A 26,749-nucleotide genomic window follows, 5' to 3' on the forward strand; every position below is an offset into this window, starting at 1 on the left:
CAACTGAAATGCCATTATATAATTAATTTTCTTAGGCATGGGAATAGTGTTGTGATTATATAGGCACATGTCCTTATTCTTAAGAAATACACACAGAAGTATTCGGGGGTGAAGTGTTATGATATCCAAAACTCATTTTAACCAGCAAAGCAAGTATTACATATCAACAATTGATAATGCTATGTGAAGGTGCAGATATAAACCTCTTCCAAGAAAACTTAGGGAAAATATAATATAAAATATTCCCCTTAGATTGGAAGCTCCAGTGAAATTCAGGGATGATTATTATCCAAAAAAATTAACCTTAATGTGGGGTAACATTAGTGTAATTTCTTACCACTCACTAGCTTGACATCATGCTGAGGTCATTAGACTTTTGTGGATCAGATATAAGAACCTAGCCATGCTTCTTTTAAGTGGAAGCAGATCTATCTATCTGTAGCACATAAGATAACCCACTCTTAAATCAGATCTGTGCTGTAACATAAGACCAATAATATGTTTCATAAAACAGAGGTCTTGTCTGTTGGAATAATTATTTTCCACAAAGGGCATGTGCTTTCTTTTAAACTTATCACTCATTTTTCTATTTATTTTCTAATCAGGTGTTCCGGTGCCTTCCCAATGATGAAGTACACAACTTAATTCAGCTGAGAGACTTTATAAACAAGCCCGTATTGGCTAAGGAAGATCCCATTCGAGCTGAGGAGGAACTGAAGAAGATCCGTGGGTTTCTGGTGCAATTCCCCTTTTATTTCTTGTCTGAAGAAAGCCTGCTGCCTTCTGTTGGCACCAAAGAAGCCATAGTGCCCATGGAGGTTTGGACTTAAGAGCTATTCATTGGCAGCTCAAGGACTTCCACCCTGAAGACCACACTGCACACAGTGACTTCCTGGCAAAGCCAGGCCCGATGCCAGCCCAAGAACCCTTTGGAATGGCTGGGGAGGGCTGCAGTCATACTGATGTAAGGACACTGAACATCAGCAAGGCCTTATGATTCCTTCCACCTAACCTGACAAAATGGGGGCTGCATTCTTGTTGATAGCGTGGACTCTGTTGAGTACATACATAGACTCATTTGAGTATGTGTTAAATAAAACACATATTCAAATTCCTTGACATGTACCAAAATCCATTTCCTTTGTAACAAGAATTTACCTGTAACTGTGATCTAGGTTGCCAAAAGGGGTCTGAACCCCCTTATTCTTCTCTGATCTTCATTTATGCAGCCAATGTCTGGCTGGACCTGCTCTCGTCTTGCAGTTGATACAGGCACTGTTTGAGATACTGTTTGTTACTAGATGTTGTAACATTGCTTCAGGATTCTTCATGGTTGCATGGGATGTCCCTGCTCATCTGGCCCTGAAGTAGTAACATTCACCCAAATGAGGACATAATAAGGTCCCCTTTCCTTTGAATAATGAGGTAATTATTCCTTTTCAGTCACTGTACGAACAAGACAGACCTTAGCTTACACAGTAGCCTGTGTTTGGCACTTCTGATAACATTGAAGCAACAGGAAGGAATATATTCCAATATTGAGACAGATTTATTTCATTTTGCTCCCAAAGGCACAGACAAGATGAGTCTTTGTGATTAGGCCCACCTGATCTGGGTGCTATTTGATTACATAGCACCCAGATAACACTGAGAGCACACAGCCTTCAGAAACCCCCAAGGTGTCAAGGGGGATCAGATTCAGATAAGAAAAGATGATTCCTTCTAGTCCTGTAAATTTTCTGTCATCCTTGGCTGCTGGGTTGATTGGAATTCGATCTCTAATTTCAAAATCAAACCGGTGAATACAGTTTGTCTTTCAGAAGAGTCAGAGGCATCATACTCCTACCGTGAGTAAGTATGAGTCTAACCTTGTTCGACATTCAGCTCTACCGCTATGTTACCTTCTTTGAGAAAAATTAATTGATTATAAAATAGGGGCTACTGCGCTTGTGTTGTTAAATATGTATTAACATTCCACCAGGGCTTCCAAAGAAGTTACGATGCCTAGTCTGTGAATGATTCTGGAAATGTGTTTTTCCTTTTCGGATCTTAGAGTACCCTTTGAAAATTTTACTAAGCAGAACAACTCTGACAGTCTGAAGAGCTAATGTGGGTTCCCAAAAGGCCCGTACCTGTCAAACCAGTGCAGGTGTAATGATTACACAAGTCTGTGGATTTCCTCAACAGACTCCGACTTGGGTTGTCATTCAAAGCAGCAAGGCCCTGATCCCCATTTTCACGAAGCTGATACTTCAGTTGGAAAAATTAGGAGCAGAAAGTCAGGGATAGGGTTTAGCAGAGAGAGAAATAGTGTCACATCAAGGAAAGGATTTCATAGCTAGGGAATATTTCATAAATGAGGTGAGATTTTGTAACCAGTAATAAAAATGAATGTTTTTATAAGTAAATAACTTATTTTTCAGGTAGCTAAAGATGGTAAAGTGATTTCATTCTGTATCAATTGTAAATAAGACATTTGCTATTGAAAGAAGTTTAGATTGGCATTTGAAGTATTGAATGTATGTGGGATCGCTAAGGCTTTCTTAGATTTTATTTTAAAATATTTTTTAATCCTTAGAGCAGTCAACAAACCGGCTCTTGATTTTGTGCAAGGATATTCCCTTAAAACCACAAAAAATAAAAGCCTGAAAGGACCCTTTCCCTTATAAGTCATTTAGTCCAATTTCTCCCCATTTTATAGATGAGGAAACTGAGGCTTAGATTAGATGAGGACTCACCTAAATCCACTCAGTATGTAGATGGTAGAACTGGGACTAGCAACATGGCTGCACCTGGTGTTGGCCTATCTCTTTGCTTTATCATTGCCCAAGAATGAGGATATGCAGTAAACATTCCAGGCAAGGGATCTCTAAACTGTTTTGAACCCTCTGATATTTTGTGTTTATGTGTTTGTCTGTCTCCCCCTACTAGAATGTAAGCTCCATGGGGCAGGAACTTCACTGTCTTTTGTTCCTAGTGTATGCCGAGAGCCTGGACCAGTGCTTGGCACATAGGAGATTCCAATAAATGTTTGCAGAATTAATAAGGTGAAGGAGAGAGCTAACGAAATGAAAAGCTTAGTCTCGTATAGGAAATCTTATACCGCTTTCTATGGCAAGTTTCTTTTCCATTGCATCTTCTCAAAGGCAAGATGCTCATCTGCAAAGAGGTGATAAGATTTACTTGGAGGGATTCTATGGAAAATTCAGTGCGATAATTGCTTTTTATGCAGTAGCATTTTACATAATACAGCATTCTGCAAAAGTCGCATGAAATGTTGACACAAGATGTACTGTATGACCTAATTACCTGTCATTCTCTGACACCATTACTACCTACTAGAAGTTCAAATAATTTATCTTTGACATTGCAATATCTGATAAGCCTTTTTAAATGTAAATAATTCAAAACCTTGAAAATCTATCATGAATCTGCTCACCATTTCAAAGTGACTGTAATCTTTTGAAATGCCCATAAAAGCTATATACCTGACACCCTGCTAATTTTTGTAATAATTTTTGTTTTCAAGAGGGAAAAATTCTAGTATTACAATGAATGAATGCTGGAAAGTGGTCATGGTCTAGTAAAGCTATTCAGATTGGCCATGCTCCGTCATTGGAGATAGCCTTAGCATAGCAAGTCTGGTGCAGGTGCTCGTTCTGAATCTAGTGTCCAGCCCATGACTCATCCTTCAGTGAAATGCTTTTAATTCTCAGCTGTAATGCATCACAGAAAGGCGTGTGGAGATGGTCATTAGATAATTGTGAGGCATACTGTAAAACATTTATTTTCAAAGCACCTTTGTAAAGAAATTTTGCCTATAAGTACTCAAAATATGGACAGTTCATTTCTTAAGTAAGAACTTGGGAAATTATAATATCATGAATTAACACTCTTGCAGACGAAAACAACAAGCTGAGAAGTCATTTTGCAGATATAAGTCAAGGAAAAAATAGATTTTATGTATATAGAGCCTATACTTTTTCTGCATCTTTTCATTTCCTTCCTTCCTTCCTCCCTCCCTCCCTCTTTTCTCCTCTTTTCTCTTTTCCTTCCTTCCTTCTTTCCTTCCTTTCTTCCCTCCCCTCTCTTCCCCTCCCCTCCCCTCCTCTCTTCCCTTTTTATTCTTTTCTTTCTGGATTTTGCTCTATGACCCAGGCTGTAGTGCCCTGGCATGATCTCAGCTCACTGCAACCTCTGCCTCCTGGGCTGAAGCAGTCCTCCCACCTCAGCCTCCTGAATAGCTGGGATTGCCAGCACATGCCACCATACCCGGCTAATTTTTTTTTTTTTTTTGGTAGACTGCCTTTATGTTGCCCAAGCTGATCTCAAACTCCTGAGCTCAAGCAATCTGCCTGCCTCGGCCTCCCAGTGCCAGGCAGGCAGATTGCTTGAGCTCCCTCCTCTGTGCTGGGATTACAGGTGTGAGCCACCATGCTGGCCTCCTCACTCCTTATTCCTGCAATCTCTCTCCCCAACCATAGCACCTTCTTACTATGTAAAAATTATTTCAAAAGACAAGAAAAAGTATCCTGAGGAAAAAACAGAATTAAACCTTGTATTAGTCTGCTCAGGCTGCCAAAACAAGATGCCCTAGACTAGTCTATTTTCTCACAGTTCCAGAGGCGGGACGTTTGAAATCAAGGTGCCTGTGTGGTAGGTTTCTGGTGAGGACTCTTCCTGCCTTGTTGGTGGCTACCTTCTCACTGTGTGCTCACATGGCCTCTCTGTGTGAGCACAGGAGTTAGAGGCAAGCTCTCTGGTGTCTCTTCCTCTAAGGCCACTAATCCCATAATGAGCACCCCACTCTCATTATGTCATCTAACCCTAATTACTTGCCAGAGACCTCATTTCCAAATACCACAACCTCAGAGATACGGGCTTCATATGAACGGGAAGGGAAGACACCAACATTTAGTCTGTAATAAATCTTATACTTAAAGTGACTGACAAAATACAATTTTTTCACCCAGGTCATTGTTCTTTTTTTGTTTTGTTTTTGTTTTTGAGACAGTCTTGCTCTGTCGCCAGGCACCAGGCTGGAGTGCAGTGGCACGATCTCTGCCTCCTGGGTTCAAGCACTCCTCCTGCCTCAGCCTCCCGAGTATCTGGGACTACAGGTGCGCGCCACCATGCCCAGCTAATTTTTGTATTTTAGTAGAGACGGGGTTTCAATATGTTGGCCAGGATGGGCTCAATCTCTTGACCTCATGATCCGCCTGCCTCAGCCTCCCAAAGTGCTGGGGTTGCAGGCGTGAGCCACGCACCAGGCCTGTTTTTCTACTCTTTAGTAATATGTAAGTGCAGGAAAACAGCCTGTTGCTTGGTAAGAATAACGCCATCTTGAAACGAAACTGCCGTGATGATGGAGGTTTGATTCCTGCATACCAAGGTGTTCTGCAGCAAGGTTCTTAAAGCATGCCTGTTGCATAGATAACCCCGCATGAAGATGCTTATCTCACCCTCCTCGAGCCCAGATCTCTCTCCTGAATTCCAAACACACCTGAAGATTAGATATTTCTACTTGCTTTTTCACGCGCTACTCAAACTCAACCACACAGCCTATCCAAAAGGGCAACCATCATCAATATTCTCTTCCAGTCCCCAGCCAATGTGCCCACAGGGTTCCTTCTATTGTTCCTCATATTAAGGAACAGTCCCACCAGCCACCAACTGCCAAACTGGAAAATAATTATTCTTGATTCCTCCCTCTCTCTTACCTTCTCCATGTCATTAGCCACCAAGTCTATCAACTCTACTACCTCAATGTCTCCCAGTTGCTCTCAATTATTTTTCCTCCCAATGCCACTTCCTACGTCACCTTGGTCACCACCACCTCATCTGCATTAACTAGTCTGTCAAATTTGGTCTCTCCCAGATCTATCCCTTCCAGTCAGAGATATTGTTTTTTTAATTGTAAATGTGGTCATGTCTTTTCCAGCTTAAATCCCTTTAAGAGATTTTGTTTTAGGGTAAAGTCCTAAAAAGATTCTGCAAGACTCTTTATAGACTGCCCCTTTCTTTTCTCTCTCTCTTTTTTTTTTTTTTTTTTTTTTGAGATGGAGTCTCGATTTGTTGCCAGGCTGGAGTGCAGTGGCACAATCTTGGCTCACTGCAACCTCCACCTCCCAGGTTCAAGCGATTCTCCTGCCTCAGCCTCCTGAGTAGCTGGGATTACAGACACGCACCATCACGCACAGCTAATTTATTTTTGTATTTATAGTAGAGATGGGGTTCCACCATGTTGGCCAGGATCATCTCCATCTCTTGACCTCGTGATCCATCCATCTCAGCCTCCCAAAGTGCTGGGATAACAGGTGTAAGCCACTGCACCTGGCCAACTGCCCCTTTCTTAACCCTCCAGCTGAATCAACTCCAACTGCCACTCTTCCTTTGAGCAATACTCAATTTGGCTTCTGTATATCCCTTTCTCCTGGCTTTCTTAAAGCCTATTTTTATTTTTGCTAAGTAGCCTTCTTTGACCTCCCCATGTCTGGCTTAGTACTGTGGCCTCCTGGGTGCCTCCACAGCATGCTGTTCTTTTCATGGCATTCCCACATGATATGTGATGCCTGCTACATCAGTATCCTGAGCAATGTGCAGTAGGAGCACATGACTATCTTGGACATTGGGGCACCCCAGGACCTAATGTACTTCAGACAGTACAGATGTGTAATAGATAGTTGGTAGAGAAAATGAATCAATCTGAAAAAGAGATGGATGGAAAAAGATAGCAGATTGCTGCACACTTGCCAAGATCTAGGAAGAATAGAAGTGTTTTGACTGTGTCAGTGCCTGAGCTACAAAGGCCGTATTTAAATGGGCAATAAAAAGAAGAAGGCATATGGTAGGGCTGTCTACCCCGGCAACCTCATTCTCAGCCAGACTCTCAAATGATCAAGGGCAACCAGCAAGAAGTGAGGCAAATGGGAACCTGTGCTGATTGCATTAATTTTATATCTTGTTCCATCACTAGGGAATTGAGAAGTGGCAAAGTTGGAGGGGAAGAAAATTTTGTCTTTACACATCTTGACGTTTGACTATATTCTGTCTGATGTGTTTTCTTTGGGTTCCCCCTAAAGCAAACCTTGAGAGAAAGCTTTGAATGAAAGTAATTTAATTAGAATGTGTTCTGAGGAAGCACATGCACAGGAGTGGGCAGCTTCTCTGCACACAGTTGCTGGGTCAAAAAGAGCCAGCAAAGAAGCAGAGAGAAACCCATTCAGGGCAAAGCTGTCAACTTGGTGGGAACTGGCCCTTGTGGCCACAGGTAAACTCAGAGCAGGATGAGGGGTGTGGCTGGACATCAACAACACCAGGTAGAATAAGCCTCTAATTTTTCACAATAGTTGGTACAACTATTATACAAAATATTATGAAGTTTCCTAAAAAAATTAAAACTAGGACACCATATGACCCAGCATTCCCACTCTGTGTCTGTGTGTGTGTGTGTGTGTATATATATATATATAATGGGTGTGTGTGTGTGTGTATATATATATGATGGGTGTGTGTGTGTATATATATATGATGGGTGTGTGTGTATATATGTATGATGGGTGTGTGTGTATATATATGTGATGGGTGTGTGTGTGTATATATATGATGGGTGTGTGTGTATATGTATATGATGGGTGTGTGTGTGTATATATATATGATGGGTGTGTGTGTATATATATATGATGGGTGTGTGTGTGTGTACACATATATGATGGGTGTGTGTGTATATATATATGATGGGTGTGTGTGTATATATATATGATGGGTTTGTGTATATATATATGATGGGTGCGTGTGTGTATATATATAAATATGATGGGTGTGTGTGTATATATATATATAATGGGTGTGTGTGTATATATATATGATGGGTGTGTGTGTGTATATATATATATGATGGGTGTATGTGTATATATATATGATGGGTGTGTGTATATAGTATATATATATGATGGGTGTGTGTGTGTGTATATATATATGATGGGTGTGTGTGTGTATATATATATGATGGGTGTGTGTGTATATATATATATGATGGGAGTGTGTGTGTATGATGGGTGTGTGTGTATATATATATGATGGAAGTGTGTGTTAGTATATATATATGATGGGTGTGTGTGTACATATATATGATGGGTGTGTGTGTATATATATATATGATGGGTGTTTGTGTATATATATATGATGGGTGTGTGTGTGTGTATATATATGATGGGTGTGTGTATATATATATATATGATGGGTGTGTGTATATATATATATGATGGGTGTGTGTGTGTATATATATATGATGGGTGTGTGTGTGTATATATATGATGGGTGTGTGTGTATATATATATATATGATGGGTGTGTGTGCATATATATATATATATGATGGGTGTGTGTGTATATATATATATAATGGGTGTGTGTGTGTATATATATATGATGGCTGTGTGTGTGTGTGTATATGTATATGATGGGTGTGTGTATATATATATATGATGGGTATGTGTGTATATATATATGATGGGTGTGTGTGTGTATATATATATATGATGGGTGTGTGTGTGTATATATATATATGATGGGTGTGTGTGTATATATATATGATGGGTGTGTGTATATATATATGATGGGTGTGTGTGTGTATATATATATGATGGGTGTGTGTGTGTGTATATATATGATGGGTGTGTGTGTATATATATGTATGATGGGTGTGTGTGTGTATATATATATGTGATGGGTGTGTGTGTGTATATATATATATGATGGGTGTGTGTGTATATATATATATGATGGGTGTGTGTGTGTATATATATATATGATGGGTGTGTGTATATATATATATGGTGTGTGTGTGTGTGTATATATATATGATGGGTGTGTGTGTGTATATATATATGATGGGTGTGTGTGTATATATATATGATGGGTGTGTGTGTGTATATATATGATGGGTGTGTGTGTATATATGTAAGATGGGTGTGTTTTTATATATATATATGATGTGTGTGTGTATATATATATATGATGGGTGTGTGTGTATATATATATGATGGGTGTGTGTGTGTATATATATATGATGGGTGTGTGTGTGTGTATACATATATATATATGGTGGGTGTGTTTGTGTATATATATATGATGGGTGTGTGTGTATATATATATGATGGGTGTGTGTGTATATATATATGATGGGTGTGTGTGTATATATATATATGATGGGTGTGTGTGTATATATGTATGATGGGTGTGTGTGTATATATATGTGATGGGTGTGTGTGTATATATATGTGATGGGTGTGTGTGTGTATATATATGATGGGTGTGTGTGTATATATATATGATGGGTGTGTGTGTATATATATATATGATGGGTGTGTGTGTATATATATATATGATGGGTGTGTGTATATATATATGATGGGTGTGTGTGTACATATATATGATGGGTGTGTGTGTGTGTATATATATGATGGGGGTGTGTGTGTGTATATATATGATGGGTGTGTGTATATATATATATGATGGGTGTGTGTGTGTGTATATATATATATATGATGAAATCAGTATCTCAAAGAGAGAGCTGCATTCTCATGTTCATTGCAGCATTATTCACAATAGCCAAGATATCAGATCAGTTTAAGTGCTCACCAACAGATGAATGGATAATGCAAATGTGTGGAATGGAATATTATTCAGCCATAATGAAGATGGAAATCCTTCCATTTGTGACAACATGGATGACCCTTTAAAATGGAATGCTAGGCCAGGCGCAGTGGCTCAAGCCTGTAATCCGAGCACTTTGGGAGGCCGAGATGGGTGGATCACGAGGTCAAGAGACCGAGACCATCCTGGTCAACATGGTGAAACCCCGTCTCTACTAAAAAAATACAAAAAATTAGCTGGGCACGGTAGTGCATGCCTGTAATCCCAGCTACTCAGGAAGCTGAGGCAGGAGAATTGCCTGAACCCAGGAGGCGGAGGTTGCGGTGAGCCGAGATCGCGCCATTGCACTCCAGCCTGGGTAACGAGAGCGAAACTCCGTCTCAAAAAAAAAAAAAAAAAAAAAAAAGGAATGCTGAGTGAAATAAGCCAGACTCAGCGAGACAAATACTGCGTGATCTCACTTATATGTGTAATCTAAAAAAAAATCATACTCATAGAAGCAGAAGGTAGAGTGGTGGTTGCCAGAGGCTAGGGGGCGGGGGCAGTGGAGGAAGTGGGGAGATGTTGGTCAAAGGGTACACATTTTCAGTTATAAGATGAACAAGTTCTGGGATCCAATCGTCACCACAGCATGGTGACTATCAGTTACTAGTACTGTGCTTCCTACTTAAAATTTGGTAAGAAAGTAGGTCTTAAATGTTCTCACCACATAGGAAAAAATTGGATAATTACGTGTGGTGATGCATGTGTTTTTTGGCTCGATTATGATAATTATTTCACAATGTAGATGTATATCAAATCATATTCTATACCTTAAATATATACAGTTTTTGTCAATTATACCTCAATAAAGCTGGGGGAATTTCACAATGTGGTAATTCTTCTCTATTCTAGAAGCATGTAATTTCCCTCAAGACAGGAATAATCTAACTTTTTATACATGTTGTATTGAGCTTAGCACAATGCTGAACATATTGTTCAAGTTCACAAAAATTGAATTGAAAAGTGGCCACCTCAATCCTCTTCCCCCAAGGCTTTGTATGCTTATGATATTTGAGATTCATTAGGCCAATTCATAAAGCTCAGGGGAGAACCAAAGAAATAAAAGCTGTTTTTATATTAGAGTGGTGCAGTAAGAAGTGGATTTCTAAATTTTCCTTTGGTATTTATAAAGTCTCCGTCATTTTTTAAAACATAAAATACAGTTAAAGCTGTGATAATGGAACTAAATGTCAGATCATACTCTCATTTGAAAGATTATGGAAAATTAAAATTATACCGTTTTCCCCATGATATTAGACTATTTCTAGAATAGGAAAAAGGGCTGGTTTAGAACTGTACCGATAACTCAGGAGGCAAACATTTGGTGATTTATGAAAACAACCAAAGAAGTCCTTTTGAAAAGCCTTTGAAGATAAAGATACTATTTTCTGAGCTTATTTTTTCAGAACCCTCTTCATTCATAAGAAACTTTATATTGCAATGTATTCTCTACATAGAGATACAGGGACGTCACGGTGAAAGGTAAAATCAGGAAGTTCTTGATTAGCAGTCGGAACTGCCCTCTACACACCTGGCTTTTGATATGCTTTTCATTCCTGGAACAGCAACCCAGATCTGTATCAAAGACACTGCCTTGTTTTGAAACTGGTCTAGGGTGTCACTGAATGCTCCTCTTCTTTTTTACTACTACTCTTTCATATGCCCTCTTTTTCAAAGGCTAAATGTAGTTTTCCAACTTTTTTCTTTAACTAGTTTTGGACCTCAAGTGCAAAGGACTGAGTTTGTCACATTCCTCAATTCAAGGTGTAGTAAGATCTCTCTTGTTTAACTCATTTATTTTTATCTCCATAACTCATTCATTGTTCTTCTCCTTGCAACAGACATGCATTTTAACATATTTTATGTATATTTTTTCACGTGAATATGTGGTTGCAAAATGTGTATCGTCATTATGTGAATTTTTATTTACACGAATGATGCATGTTGCATTCTGTTTCTGACAAAGCACTGCTTTTAAGATCCAACCATATTGATGTATATAGTTCTAATCTTGTTTAATCATTGTATTTAATGTTAAGTAATCACACTTTGCCCATCACTTTTGCAAAAATTGACACCTGAGTTACCTCCAACTACACTCCACCACAAATATGCTGCAGTGAAAATCCTCATCTCAACACACTGCGGGAAACAGCACACACTGGGGCCTGTGGGTGCAGGGGTGGGGAATGGGGAAGGGAGAGCGTCAGGAAGAATGGCTAATGGATGCAGGGCTTAATATCTAGGTGATGGCTTGATATGAACAGCAAACCACCACGGCACATGTTTACCTATGTAACAATTTGGCGCATCCTAAACATGTACCCCAAAACTTAAAAGTTGAAGAAAATAATAAGAAAATCTTCATCCCATAGGACTGCTCACTACCAGGCAGATGGCTTTCCCCAACTGAATGATCCAAAAAAGAGCAAAGCAGACGTCACAGATGTTTTATAACCTAGCTTTGGAAGTCACAAATTATCATCCCAATGATATCCTATTTATTACACCAGTCAGCCCTGTTCAGTGTGGGAGAAGACTATGCTACAACATGAACAGCAGGAGGCTGGGATTATTAGAGTCATCTTGGAAGCCAGCTGCCGTACACATTGGACATTGTGCTACCGTTTGTTTTTGCCCATATTTCTTGTTTTCCCATATAGATATTTGTGTATGTGTGTTTCTCTGCTTTTTGCATGAATTGATTATTTGTGTAACAGCACTGCTTCCCAGGAGATGTGTTATCTTCCTGTGCTTACAAAAACTCCAAAGCCTTTGTCTTCATATTCCCACTGAGTTCTATTACAAGAATTGCCAAATGGCTGCCAAATGCAGTTTATAAAAAGGAAAGTCATATAGGTTTTTAACACCTGGAAAAGAAGCCCATCATATTCAAGAGCCTGAATTTCGATGAAGCCATGATATTTTTGTACACTTAAGCCAGCCTAAACTCTTCTTTCCTATTGTTGCAAGTAGTGAGATTTGTTTCAACTGATTTATTTTTGTTTATTCTCGGCTGGGCGCAGTGGCTCAGGCCTGTAATCCCAGCACTTTGGGAAGCCAAGGCAGGTGGATCACAAGGTCAGAAGATTGAGACCAGCCTGGATAACATGGTGAAACACTGTCTCTACTAAAAATGCAAAAGATTAGCCGGGTGTGGTGGTGTGCACCTGTAGTCCCAGCTACTCAGGAGGCTGAGGCAGGAGAATCGCTTGAACCCAGGAGGCAGAAGTTGCAGTGAGCAGAGATCGCACCACTGCACTCCAGCCTGGGCAACAGAGCAAGACTCTGCCTCAAAAAGAAAAGAAAAGAAAAGAAATATATAACATGTATAGATTAGTAAAACTGTTGGCCTTTTATTAAAAGTCAAAAGAAGTATAGAGAGGAGAAGCATCCTCTGACACTTTTTCAGGTCAGATAGAACTATAACAAAAGACGGTTTTAAAACAAAATGTTTTATTACAACAGAAAATGGTAATTACAACAACTCTAATTACAATACCACATGAAAAATGAAAATAAGTATTCTTTTTGTTTCTGCTAGTCTGTGACCCTTGAGTTTTTCACACACGACATTTTTGCACATCAAATAAAAGTTTAAGGGATATGAATAACAGCAATACAACAGAAAACCAGTATTCATTTTTCATCAGGAAAGAATACAAAGAAAGAATGTAAATTGATCCCTACCATTTTAACTTTATTGAGGCAAAAATGCCTTTCAGCGCAAATGCAATATTACCATCCAAAGGAGGAGCTCTGTGGGCATTGAGAGTCCAAGGGGAAAAGAATGTCGCTCAATCTGAGTGTCTCTCCCATCATGTAGGCCAGAGAGATCAATTATTTGCTGAGACATCCACCTAAGTTTATAGAATTGCCACAGTTGAGAGCCTCAGCACTGAAGCAAACCACTGCAACTTAATTTTAATCTTGGTTGCTAATTCCTTTTATGTTAGGGTGCCCAGGGTGCCTGAGGCCCTCAGAGAGTTCCTCACTGCCCTACCGAAAGAAGCACATGGCAGGCCATCAACAGCCTCCTATGGGAAGCATGCCTCTCAGAAAGCTTGGTACATCTGCCCAACCCGTGTCTGACTTGAGGCAGAGAGACACATGCCAAGGGACCACTGATGTATGCACTTCCCAGACCACACTGAAGCCAGGAGACCTCAATATCGAAGATTGATCTCTCCAGAGATTTGTAGTTAGGAGTGGAAATTTAAGGAAATGAAAGATACATGATCTTGCTCGAACAGTCATTACAGGCCATGCTTCTGATTTTGCTGTTGGGAGAACTGAGGCTAGGGCTTGTGGTAAGGAATACGTGAGTCAATAAGTGAGAGGGCTCTGAGATTTTAAATGCTCTTATAATACAAAGCCTGAACCCGGGGCCAGAAATAGCTTCAAGATTACTTCAGGATTTTTGTCTTGGGCTTGGCAATTCCAAGTAGTATACACTGGACCCAGATACCCTGAATTCTCTCTGGTAAATATATCTCCTCTACTCGATAGCAAGGAGTCAGGGCCAGGAAAAACGTTTGGACCTCAGATGGGATGGGCTGGTGTGTGATGGGAGTTTTCACCACAGACCATGTTGCGTTCCATTTTCCACCTCAGGATCGTTCTACATCAGGGTATACTAGGGACACATCATAGATATTGACAAAGTAAACCTACGGAAGGCAGACGTCATACCAGGAAATAGTTCACCCTCCTCTGAAGAGCTGCAAGCACTTTCAAGTGTGCTCTCAGAATAGCTGCTTATGGAAGATCAGAGCAGTTGCAATTTTTTTTTTCATGTTTTATGGAGCAACAAGCTGAAAGATTAAAGGACATGGATGAGGGCTGAATAATGAGTAGACAGAATAGAACAGAAGTTCCAGGGGCTTCACTCTCACTGAGTAAGGCCCCACTACAACCTCCCTATGAGGTTGAGAGAGTGAGTCCCGCTAAAGCAGCCTGTAAGTTTCCTCCCCCTCAGTCATATTCTCAGGCGGCAAATAGCATTAACCATAGCCCAGTTTTAAATGCTTCCTGGCCTTCTCCATTTCAGCTCCAAAATTTCCATTCATCTGTTTGATTTTCAGATTTTACTTTCAAAGTATTTGGAGAAAATTTTAAACATATACATATGAAACTCTGAAAAGAACCCCACATAAGCCTAGTGGCTAAGTTAGTCTTTAGACAAAGGTAGTATTGTTTAACAGTTAAGAGAGTGTGATTTGAAGTCAAATGTCAGTTCTGTCAATATTTTACTTGGTATCTTTGGGCAAGTTACACAATCACTCTAAACCTGGTTCTCATAGGCTTCTCTTTCTCTGGAGAACATTGACAAGTGCATGGATTCTGTTTCTAGGATGTTGATTCTGCTTCTCTGGAGAACCGTGACTACTATCTATATTATATATATGATCTCATAGAAGATTTATTATGAGAATTAGCTCACGTGTTTATGGAGGACAAGAAGTCCTACTATCTGCTGCCTGTAAGCTGAAGAACCAGAAAAACTAGTGGTATAATTCAGCTGGAAGCCAAAGGCCTGAGAAACAGGAGCTTTCATGTCTGAGAGCAGGAGAAGCTGGATGTTCCAGCTCGAGGAGAGAGAGCAAAATTTGCCCTTCCTTTGCCTTTGGTTCTATTCAGTTCCTCAATGGATTAGATGCTGTCTGCCCCTCACATTGGTAAGGGTGGATCTTCTTTACTCACTCAGTCCACTGATTCAAATGCTAGTCTCTTCCACATTCACCCTACAGACACACCCAGAAATAATGTTTTACCAGCTCTCTGGGCATCCCTTAACCCAATCAAGTTAACATATAAAACTAACAATCAACTACACAAATATTTATTGAGCACATACTATATATGAGACCTATTCTATGTTTAAAATAGATTAAGGAAACCTACAACTAACAATGACATTATCGAATCGCCATTGGTGTCAACAACACAACAAATATTTGGTGTACGGAGGGTTGGGGAGGATTTTTTTTAAAAAGAAAAACTAAAGCTCTAATTTTAAATATAATTTCTACCACTCATCTACCAATCCTTTAGTCACTCACCTAAACCACAGACATTTTTCATCTGTTTTATTCTTACTCTTAGATCATTTCATCATCTAGATAGACATAGGCACAACCTTAACCTCTCTGTATCTTGACCCCACCTCCAGGGCTTGTAAAGCTCATGTTTACTCCATCTTATCTCTTACCTCTACTCACAGATGTTGTCTAAACAGACTTACAAGTTTTAAAACTACGTGCATATTTATAATCATTTATTAATCCATCAAATATTTAACAAGGGTCTACAATGTCCCAGGCACTATTCCGAGCCCTAAGGATAAAGTGGTGGTCAAAACAGACCAACTTTTGTCCATGGAGTGAAAAGAGACAGACAGCAAGCAAGTTAAAGTCAAAGGTAACTTCAGATGGTATAAATCCCTAAAAGAAAGATGCTGGTGGTCTAGGGAGCGTCATCAGTTTACAAGTCCTGGAAGACAGGTTGTTATCGCAGTCAGGGTGATGGAGGAGGGTCTCTCTGAGGAAGAGGCATTTTGGAGAGGTCTGAATGTTGAGAAGCAGCCACCATGTCAAAATGTGGATGAAAATGTGTAAGACAGCGCAGCCAATGCAAAGGCCATGAGCCCCACAAAGGATAATCTTGCGTGACTGAGGAGCAAGCAGAAGGCCAGAGTGGCTGAGAAGGAGTGAGGGGAGCACAATGGAAAATGACATTGGAGGCCTGGGCCAGGCCATCCCAGGTAGGCATTTTAAGCCTTAGTTAAATGTTTGAAGTTTATTCTAATTGTTAAGACATCATAAAAAGATTTTAAGTAGGGGAGTAACTTGATATAATTAAATTAGATTATTTTGGCTGGTATGAAAAAAAGGAAGGCATAGAATGAATGGGCTTGACCATGAAGCTTACTTGACATAGTTGGTGTTTTTTTCAAAAGTAGACCTTGAATAATGGCCTTGGATGCTGGTAATTTATTTGGAAGTGGCCGCAGAAAGCACAGGTCAGGGAGTAGGGTAAGTGAGACAAGGACGAGAGAAATGTTTATAGAGAGTGCATTGATAAGCACGCTACGACCATGGACAGCAGCACTCAATCCCACTTCAGAAGTATCATGTGAAACACATCCTCCTGTGGCTTGAGAAAGCCCTCAGGGAAAGCAACAGAGACGCTTTGACACTTGATGTGAGAAACTCTCACCGTGTATGGGAAATGTCCACCACGGCTCTGGGGGAACTCGGAGGTAGACTGTAATTGTCAGTTCTATGCATAACATGGCTAGGCCATTGCTTCCAATTATTCAATGAAACATTCACCTGGGTGTCACTGTGAAGATATTTTGTACATGTGATTAAAGTTCACAATCAGTTGACTTTCAGTAAGGGAAATTATCTTAGACAACTCTGAGTGGGCCTGATTGAGTCAGTTAAAAGGCATTAAGAGCAGAACTGAGGCTGCCCTGAAGAAAAGAAATTCTGCCTTCTGATAGACACTTCAGCTCATGCTAGAGAATTCCTAACGCCCGTTGTTCCTGATGGAATGCCCGGCGAATTTCAGACTTGCCTTGCCAGGCCCCACAATCACATAAGCCAATTCTTTGCAATAAATCTACTAATTCCATTTATCTGGTTGCACCTTAATAGGAAGAAAGGAAAGAAGGAATCCACCACACTGGTTATTTTAACAGAACATTGGCTGAATAGTCATTGGGGAAGTGAAAAGGCAGAATATCTTCGAGGACTTGCAAACCGATGACGCTCCCTAGACCACGAGCATCTTTCTTTTAGGGATTTATACCATCTGAAGTTACCTTTGACTTTAAACTTGCTTGCTGTCTGTCTCTTTTCACTCCATGGGACAAGTTGGTCTTATTTGACCACCACTTTATCTTTAGGGCTCAGAATAGTGCCTAGGACGTTGTAGACCCTTGTTAAGTATTTGATGGATTAATACATGATTATAAATATGCACAGTTTTAAAACTTGAAAATCTGCTTAGACAACACCTAACAGAGATAATACCTGCAGGAAGTAGGAAGCACGTACTGCCCCTGGGGCTGGACAAAGAAAGGGAAGATGAGGTTTTTAAAATGTAGAAGCTTGAAGGATGGGACCTACACAGTTAGGGCCCAGATGTCTGAAGGGGCGGCATAGTGCTGCTGGTGATGGGTGTTCTGAGGGGGCTTGATAAGGCTGCTCTTTTTTCTTTATGTAGGTGCAGTAATTTGTTCATTTTCTTAGAGGGAATGTCCCGACATGCCCCAGAATATTGGATCCCTACACACTTTACAGACGGAGAAGACCCCTGGATCTTGGAAGAGGTTTTCTCACACCTCTGGCACATGTGTATCTTACCAGGGCATCTAGAGAACTTGCCATTTTCTGCTCACCAAGTCTAGTTAACTTAATGTGATCAATATAGTGGAGTACTAAATGATGTTCTGTGAATGCAAAAGAATTAATAGCCCTTTGGAATATGTTTTATCAAGGAAGGCAGGAAAGTCAACTTAGTCCTGGGACAAGAAATTAAATGTGTTTTGCTGTTCTTCCTATGTAAATAAAAACAGTTTTCATTCTCTTACCTGTTGGGAATTGGAAAGAATGTATTTGCTAAACCAATAGCTGCATACCAAGTGCCAGGAGCTGCGCTGATCTGATTGGAAAAAATGCCATATCTGGCGTAGCAGCTGTGACGAGGAGTGACAAGCATACATTGAGGTGCATGAAGTGAACAATTTTTTTTTTTTTTTTTTTGAGACAGAGTTTCGCTCTTGTAGCCCAGTCTGGAGTGCAGTGGCGCGATCTCGGCTCACCGCATCTCTGCCTCCTGGGTTCAGGCAATTCTCCTGCCTCAGCCTCCTGAGTAGCTTGGATTATGGGCACGCGCCACCATGCCCAGCTAATTTGTTGTATTTTTAGTAGAGACGGGGTTTCACCATGTTGACCAGGGTGGTCTTGATCTCTTGACCTCGTGATCCACCCGCCTCGGCCTCCCAAAATGCTGGGATTACAGGCATGAGCCACCGCACCTGGTGAAGTACACAAATTTTAAAGAGTACTGTTTGATGTGTATTTATGTAGGTCCACACCCATAAAACCATTGCCCAGGTCAAGATACGAAACATTCCCACTACCCTAATAGATGTGCTTCCTCCTTCAACGCTGCTCTCCTCAAATAACTACTGTTCTGACTTCTATCACCATCGATTAGTTTTGTCTGCTCTTGAAACTCATAAGTTGTTGAGGTTTTTTTGCTTGACATATGACTGTGAGATTCATCCACGTTGTGCAGGCAGCAGTTCATTTTTTTACTGCCATGTGGGATTCCATTGTAAGAATAGACTATAATTGATTTAACCACTCTCCTGCTGATGGACATTTGGACCGTTTCCAGCTTAGGACTATTATTGATAAAACCGCTATAAACATTCTTGTATTCAAACTGTACATTCGACACAAACCATGATAGTCCAGTGCTTTGCATTCCAGGCTTCCCTGCCTGGGGCTGAGCTTGTTCCTGTGGCTTTGGAGAAAGCCCTCAGGCAAAGGAGCAGAGGGACTCAGCTGCTGAAGGTAGGCAGCTTGTATGGGAGATATACACTGTGGCTTGAGGTGAACTCAGAAGTGGACTAAGAAGATACAGGGTGGAGCATCAACAGCATCTACCAGACTACCCTGTAGGGATGTTTTGAGACTTAAATGAATGAATGTATGTAGAGCACAAAGCATGTACTAATCACTCAATAAAAGGGGGTTGCTGCTGTTGTTACATTTATAACCTTAGACTTTCAAAGCAGCAGAGCTCAGGTGGGGACAGTAGAGTTACTAGAAGTGAGCCTCCGTAACTTATGCCACATCTGCAATCCTGTTCCCTTATCTTCTCTAATGCTGTAAAGCTTTGAATGCAGGATGTTTGCTTCACTGAATCAGAATCTGTACTTTTACAAGTTTCTGGGTGACTCATATGACCATTACATCTGGATAAATACAATAAAGATCACACAGAACGCTTTAAAACTTCCTGATACTAGGGTCCCAGCTCCAAAGCTTCTAAATTATTTGGCTTAGGCGTCTGGATTTTAAAAATCGCTCCATGTGATGTTAAAATGTGACGACAGTGTTTGAGAGCCACTGGCTAAAAGGGAAAGGGAGAAAAAAATCAAAATCCTCAAAACGCCTCTTAATTTCATAGCTAACTGTAATTAAAGAAATAATATTACTCAAGCTGGGAAGAAACCACTATATGGGGTTGCTCAAAACCTTTTCTATTCATTTTGAAAATTTTAGTGTCAGGGAGTTAAAGGGAATTTAATTCTCACAATAGCAGAATACAAGTTAGACTTCCATCCTGCAGCAGGGGTGGCCTAGCCACCGAGGACAGGAAGAGCAGGTTGTTCGACAGCAAGACAAATCTGATTGGAAGAGTGCAGAGTAGTTCCTCTGGGCCAAAGAAGACAGAAGAGTGGCAGTACTGAGAAATACGGAATCGCACTTGCTAAGGGTGCTCAGCACTCTTCTCTTAAAATATACTTGGCGGGCGGGTGCGGTGGCTCACACCTATAATCCCAGCACTTTGGGAGGCCGAGGCGGGTGAATCACGAGGTCGAGATCGAGAACATCCTGGTCAACAAAGTGAAACCCCGTCTCTGCTAAAAATACTAAAAATACAAAAATTAGCTGGGCATGGTGGTGCGTGCCTGTAGTCCCAGCTACTCGGGAGGCTGAGGCAGGAGAATTGCTTGAACCCAGGAGGTGGAGGTTGCAGTGAGCCGAGATCATGCCATTGCACTCCAGCCTGGGCAACAACAGCGAAACTCCGTCTCAAAAAAGAAAAAAATACACTTGGCAGCTTTAACACATAAAAATACAGGACCCCCAGTTAAATTTGAATTTCAAATGACAATGGCTAGATTATTTTATAACCACATTATTTATATATAATTCATATGCCATATGATTTGTCTATTTCTATTGTACAATTGAATGATATTTCATACACTCATAGACACGTGCAGCTATCATCACGGGAAATTTTAGAACACTTTCATCTCAAACAGAAAACCCATATTCTTTATCAACCTCCAAACATCCATCTCCACCCCCTATCCAGGCCTAGAAAACCACTAATCTATTTTCTATCACTTACAGATTTGTCTTTTCTGGACATTTCATATAAACAGAAGCATATAATATGTGGTATTTTATGACTAGCATAATGTTTCAAGATTCATCCATGTTGTGGCATGTATCAGTACTTCCTTCAACTTTAGAGCTGAATAATATTTTATAGCGTGGAAACACAAATTTTGCTCATCCACTCATCAGTTGATGGACATTTGAGCTGTTTACACACATTAGCTGTGTCATTTCTAAGTAATGATGCTGTGATCATTTTTGTACAAGTCTTTGCATAGATGTATGTTTTCATTTCTCTCAGGCATACACTGAAGTGGACTTGCTAGATCATTTGATAAGTTATCTTTAATTTTTTGAGAACTTTTTTACATTCCCATAAGCATGTATGAGGCTTCTATATCCTCATCAACATTTACTATCTGACTTTTTTATTCTAGCCTTCCTAGTACTTGTGAGGTAGTATTTTGTTGGGGTTTTCCTTTGCATTTTCCTGATGACTAATGATGTTGGATATCTTTTAATATATTTGTCAGTCATTTGTTTATCTTCTTTGGAGAAATGTCTATTCAGATATTTGGTGATTTTTTAACTGGTTTGTCTTTTTATTTTTGAGTTGCAAGAGTTCTTTACATATTCTAGATACACGTCCCTTGTTAGATATACAATTGTCAAATATTTTCCCCTCTTCACTTTCTTGATAGTGTCCTTTGTAGCACAAAACTTTCTAGTTTTAATGAAGCTCAATTTATCTTTTTGTTCTTGTTCCTTGTGCTTTTGGTGTCATATTGGAGAATCCATTGCCAAATCAAAGGTCACAAAAGTTTGTCTCAATTTTTTTTCTAAGAGTTTCACAATATTGGCTCCTACATTTAAGTTTTTGATCCATTTTGAGTTCACTTTTATATATAGTGTGAGTTAAGAGTCCAACTTTATCCTTTAGCATATGGCGATTCTATTGTCTCAGCACCATTTGTTGAAAAGACTATATTTTCTCCCATTGAATTGCTTTTGCAATCTTCTTGAAAATCAATTGCCATAGATACATGAAGTTATTTCTGACCTTTTAATTATTTTCCATTAATCATAATCTATCCTTATGTCAATAGCATACTGCCTTGATTACTGTTGCTTTGTATTAAGTTTCCAAAGTGGGAAGTAAGTCCTCCAATTTGTTCTTGTTTTCAAGAACAAAAAAGTTTAAGCTATTTTGAGTTCTCTGAGTTTCCATATGAATTTTAGGATCAGTTTGTCAATTTCTGTAAAGAACCAGCTGGTATTCTAATGCAGATTGCATTGAATCTATAGATCCATTTGGAGAGTATAGCTGTCTTAACAATATTAAATCTTCTCATCTGTGAACAATGGATGCCTTTCTATTTATTTAGAACTTAAATTTCTTTTAGCAATGTGTAGTTTTCATAATTTAAGTCTTGTGTTCTTTTGTCAATTTAATAATGGATCTTTTTTAGTAAAAAGTATTCTTCATGCATACTTATTCTAAAGTATAAGACGTACTTATACTAAAAAAAATTATTCATTGTTTCCGTAAAGTTCAAATTGAACTGGGCATTCTGTATTTGATCTTGCAACCCTGTCTTAAAGGATATCAGAGAGCAGAATGAAGCACCTAAGCCTAAAGCTATGAAGGGCATCTGGGTGTCCAGGGACTGGAAGAGAAGCGAAGATAATTAGAACTATACAAAGGCAAATGTTTAGCTTATAGGAGGTTATAACAGTTAAGCATCAGTAAGCTATTTTGTTCCTAGAAAGCGTTGTACTTTAAACTTTACTCTGAAATACCATGTTTCTTTGAAGAAGAAAGTAAACATTTTGAAAAGAAGTGCCATGAATCTAAACTCTCAGAAAAGAATATTTTGGTATTGAGGTTCAAGACAGTAGTAAACCCTTAGCTATGCCTGCTCCTCTCATCAAGACTGTCTTCATTCTCCTATGGCCAGAAATTCTCAATGCCCATGAAGCCTATGTGACTCTGGTACGACGTGCTGATATAGTTATACCCTTGGACTGTGGTTGAGGTTGTTTCATTTTTGAGAAATCATTTTTTTCAGCCTAGTGTCTATTAAGAAATAACTCCTTATGTCAAAATCCTGATTGAGACTTCCCAGAATTACCCTGACCATGGAAGAAACAGAACCAGCAAAAATAAAGTCACGACAGAGCAAGGAAAAAAGATGGGCAAAGAACTCTCATAGGAAAGAGCATTTTTGGAGTAACAAGTGGCCTAACAGCAGGAACTTTTGCAGAGTAGACTGGAGAAAACAAAGCTACCTTAGAAATCAAATTTAAAAACAGCACTTCAGGTAAACCTGAAGTATCCAGAGATATAAAATCTATGAATAATAAAGGCCCTGATAAAAAGACACCACATCCCAGGCAGATTTGCCTGGGTCAAGGACACCACTAGACACTCAGAAATGAATCAGTAGAGCTAAGCAATGTTCTTTAGCAGGGAATAAAATGAACCCTCTACAGGCACACTTCTGTAAATCACGCTGACTAAATATTCTTACTATATCTTTAGAGAAGGAACACTGTGTGTGGTGGTATAAACTCTCTGTGTGTTGTGTACATGCTTATATATAATTATGCCTATGTTGACTTTACACTGGAACTTTCTTATACATATATTTAACATACATGTATGAAAAGGCACATCTAAGGGCATGAGATGGATAGCTATCTGGGGACACATGAGGAAATTTTAAGCAAAAGACAAGTTCTTCTTTTCCATTAGAATCCAGGCATTTTCCAGGTTCCTTTTGTAGCCACATTTGTTCCCATTCTGGTGTGCCATCTTCACACAGACCCTCACGTCTAGGAGAGTTCATTTCATTCCCTGGTACTAGGTTTTTACTTCTTATTCTAATTCAGTGACGGGGAGTTCCAAACGAAATATCAAACTTTAAATGCAAGTTTGAAGCTATTAAAAAAGCAAGAAAACATTTAGGCCTTTATTTCTAAATAAAAACCCTGACAGAAAGTAAGTGAAAATGGATTTGCATCTTAAATAAACAAACCAAATCGTATCTACCTTTTTGAAAATAGATATTTCTTGAAAATATGTGTAATTGTATTTCTACAGATTACAGATTGTAGATAACTAAATTAACCAAGTAGAAAATAATCTTGAAAATTTTGAAAGAGAAAAATTATCAGATGACAAAGAAAATGAAGCTGATATACGCAAAAATGTCAGGAGAACCAATATAGTTATATTAATTCTACAAATAGAGCAGAAGCCACAGCCAAAGAAATAACAGAAGAAAACTCCCAATCCAAAGAAAGATCTGAGTCTACAAATGAAAAGGACTCACCAACCACCAGGCAAAATAAATCAAAAGAGACAAACATCTTAAACCAGTGTTTCCAAGTAGGTACTCTATGGAGTCCCACAAGATTTTAGTAGGTTTTTACAAAAAAAAAATTAGTTTTATAGGTAATTAAATTTGGGGTTTAAAAATTTCTTTACTGTGAATATTTCCAAAACCTTGATATAATTATGTGATTATTAATCTATGGGAGAGGGACATTAAAATATAGCGTTTTTCAAATTAGTGTGCCACTAAATTATTTTTGTCACAGAACGCCTTTTAACATCTTTTAAAATATACTCCTAGGGAATAATGATTTTTTATTGAAAAATCAACTTTGTTTAAGAAATACATACCACCCAAGGAGAAAAAAAAAGATTAGAATTAAAGGAAGATAGTATATTAGTCCATTCTCACATTGCTATACAGAACTATCTGAGACTGGGTAATTTATGAAGAAAAGAGGTTTAACCAACAGTTGAATAGGCTGTACAGGAAGTTCTATAGGCTGTACAGGAAGCATAGTTGGGGAGGCCTCAGGAAACTTACAATCATGGTGGAAGGGCAAAGGGGAAGCGAACACCTTCGCATGGCAGAGCAGGAGACGGAGTGAAGGGGGATGTGCCACACACTTTTAAACGATTAGATCTCATGAGAACTCACTCACTGTCATGAGAACAGCAAGGGAGAAATCTGCCTCCATGATCTCATTACTTCCCGGCAGGTCCCTACCCCAACATTGGGAATTACAATTCAACATGAGCTTTGGGTATGGACACAGAACCAAACCATATCAGATAGCAAAATGTCAGGAGAGCTTATCTCTAGGTGGCGGTCTTTTATTTCTGCTTTTATTTTTCTTCTTTTCTTTTTCTGTTTTCTTGTCTTTCCAAAGTTCTTATAACACTTTCAGAATCAAAATTATAGAGTCTGTTATTTGCATTAGATGATGGAATGAGACATATTGGATAGCAATTGGAAGTGTTGGCCTTGCAAAGCAACTAGGTATGGTACAGTTCCAACTCAGACGTGGCTTCAGTCTTTGTCCCAATTGCTGTGTCCAATCAACTCTACCAGGGATTTTTGGACTGCCTGTATACTTCTGATACTGTCTCTCCTCCTCTTCCTGTAAGCCAGAAGGCCTTGCCAATTCTTAGGAGATAGACTTCTTCCACAAGGCTAATAAATAAAAATTAATGCAGCAGAAAACCCAGTTAAATTTATTTGTTTATATTTTATTTTTACTTTTTATTTCAATAGGTTTTTGGGGAGCAGGTGGTGTTTGGTTACATGGATAAGTTCTTTAGCAGTGATTTCTGAGATTTTGATGCACCCATTACCTGAGCAGTGTACACTGTACCCAATGTGTAGTCTTTTATGCCTTACTCCCCTACCCCTTTCCCCAAGTCTCCAAAGCCCATTGTATCATTCTTATGCCTTTGTGTCCTCATAGATTAGCTTCCACTTATGAGTGACAACATACGATGTTGGGTTTTCCAGTCCTGAGACACTTTGCTTAGAATAATTGTCTCCAATTCTATCCAGGTTGCTGAGAATGCCATTATTTTTTCATTCCTTTTTATGGCTGAGTAGTATTCCATGGTGTATACTCACGTGTGTGTGTGTATGTGTGTGTGTGTGTGTGTGTGTGTATATATATATATAATTAAAAAAATAATTCAGTCTTCATAGAGACTGTCAAAAATTGTCAATGCCAACTATATTTCAAGTCATCATGGTGGGGTATTGGAAAAAGTTTTTAATTAGCAATAATCACACCTCAGATAAACCTCATTGACTATGATACTGCCACTGCACAAAGCTATATAACATTTTCTTTACCCACTCGTTATTAATGGGCATTTGGGCTGGTTCCATATTTTTGCATTTGTGAATTGTGCTGCTATAAACATGTGTATGCAAATATCTTTTTTGTATAATACCTTTTTCCTCTGGGTGGATACCCACTAGTGAGATTGCTGGATTGAATGGTAGATCTACTTTTAGTTCTTTTTTGTTTTTGTTTTTGAGATGGAGTCTCATTCGGTTGCCCAGGCTGGAGTACAGTGGCATGATCTCAGCTCACTGAAACCTCTGCTTACTGAGTTCAAGCAATTCTCCTGCCTCAGCCTCCCAAGTAGCTGCGATTACAGGGGTGCACCACCACATCCGGCTAATTTTTTGTATATTAGTAGAGGGGGGTTTCACCATGTTTCCCAGGCTACTCTTGAACTCCTGACCTCATGATCTGCCTGCCTCGGCCTCCACAAGTGCTGGGATTACAGGTGTAAACCACCATGCCTGGCTCTCCTTTTAGTTCTTTAAGGAATACTTAGGAATATACCTACCAAGGAAGCTAAAGACCCCTACAAGGAAAAGTACAAAACACTGCTGAAAGAAATCATAGGTGACACAAACAAATGGAAACACATCCCATGCACATGGGTGGGTAGAATCAATATTGTGAAAATGACCATACTGCCAAAAGCAATTTACAAATTCAATACAATTCCCATCAAAATACCACCATAATTCTTCAAAGATCTAGAAAAAACAATCCTAACAT

The 26,749-nt window shown here is 39.3% G+C and overlaps 1 protein-coding gene and 1 non-coding gene across 12 annotated transcripts in view; one reads left to right on the forward strand and one right to left on the reverse strand.

Moving 5' to 3' along the window:
* The window catches only part of PLD1 (phospholipase D1), a 231,114-nt gene extending 227,622 nt beyond the window's left edge, over nt 1-3,492 (forward strand). For all 11 annotated transcript variants that reach the window (XM_035278534.3, XM_078353837.1, XM_035278538.3 and 8 more), the window contains one exon: nt 606-3,492. In XM_035278534.3, coding sequence (XP_035134425.2) covers nt 606-830 — 225 coding nt within the window. In that variant the 3' untranslated portion in view covers nt 831-3,492. The remainder of the gene's footprint in view (nt 1-605) is intronic.
* A 22,374-nt stretch (nt 3,493-25,866) lies between these two features.
* LOC118149090 (U4 spliceosomal RNA) lies at nt 25,867-26,007 on the reverse strand. The gene has a single exon (XR_004736246.1). It is a non-coding gene; the product is annotated as a U4 spliceosomal RNA (small nuclear RNA).
* Nucleotides 26,008-26,749: the final 742 nt, after the last annotated feature.

Source organism: Callithrix jacchus, chromosome 17 (genome assembly GCF_049354715.1).
Source record: "Callithrix jacchus isolate 240 chromosome 17, calJac240_pri, whole genome shotgun sequence".
NCBI classification, from domain to species: domain Eukaryota; kingdom Metazoa; phylum Chordata; class Mammalia; order Primates; family Cebidae; genus Callithrix; species Callithrix jacchus.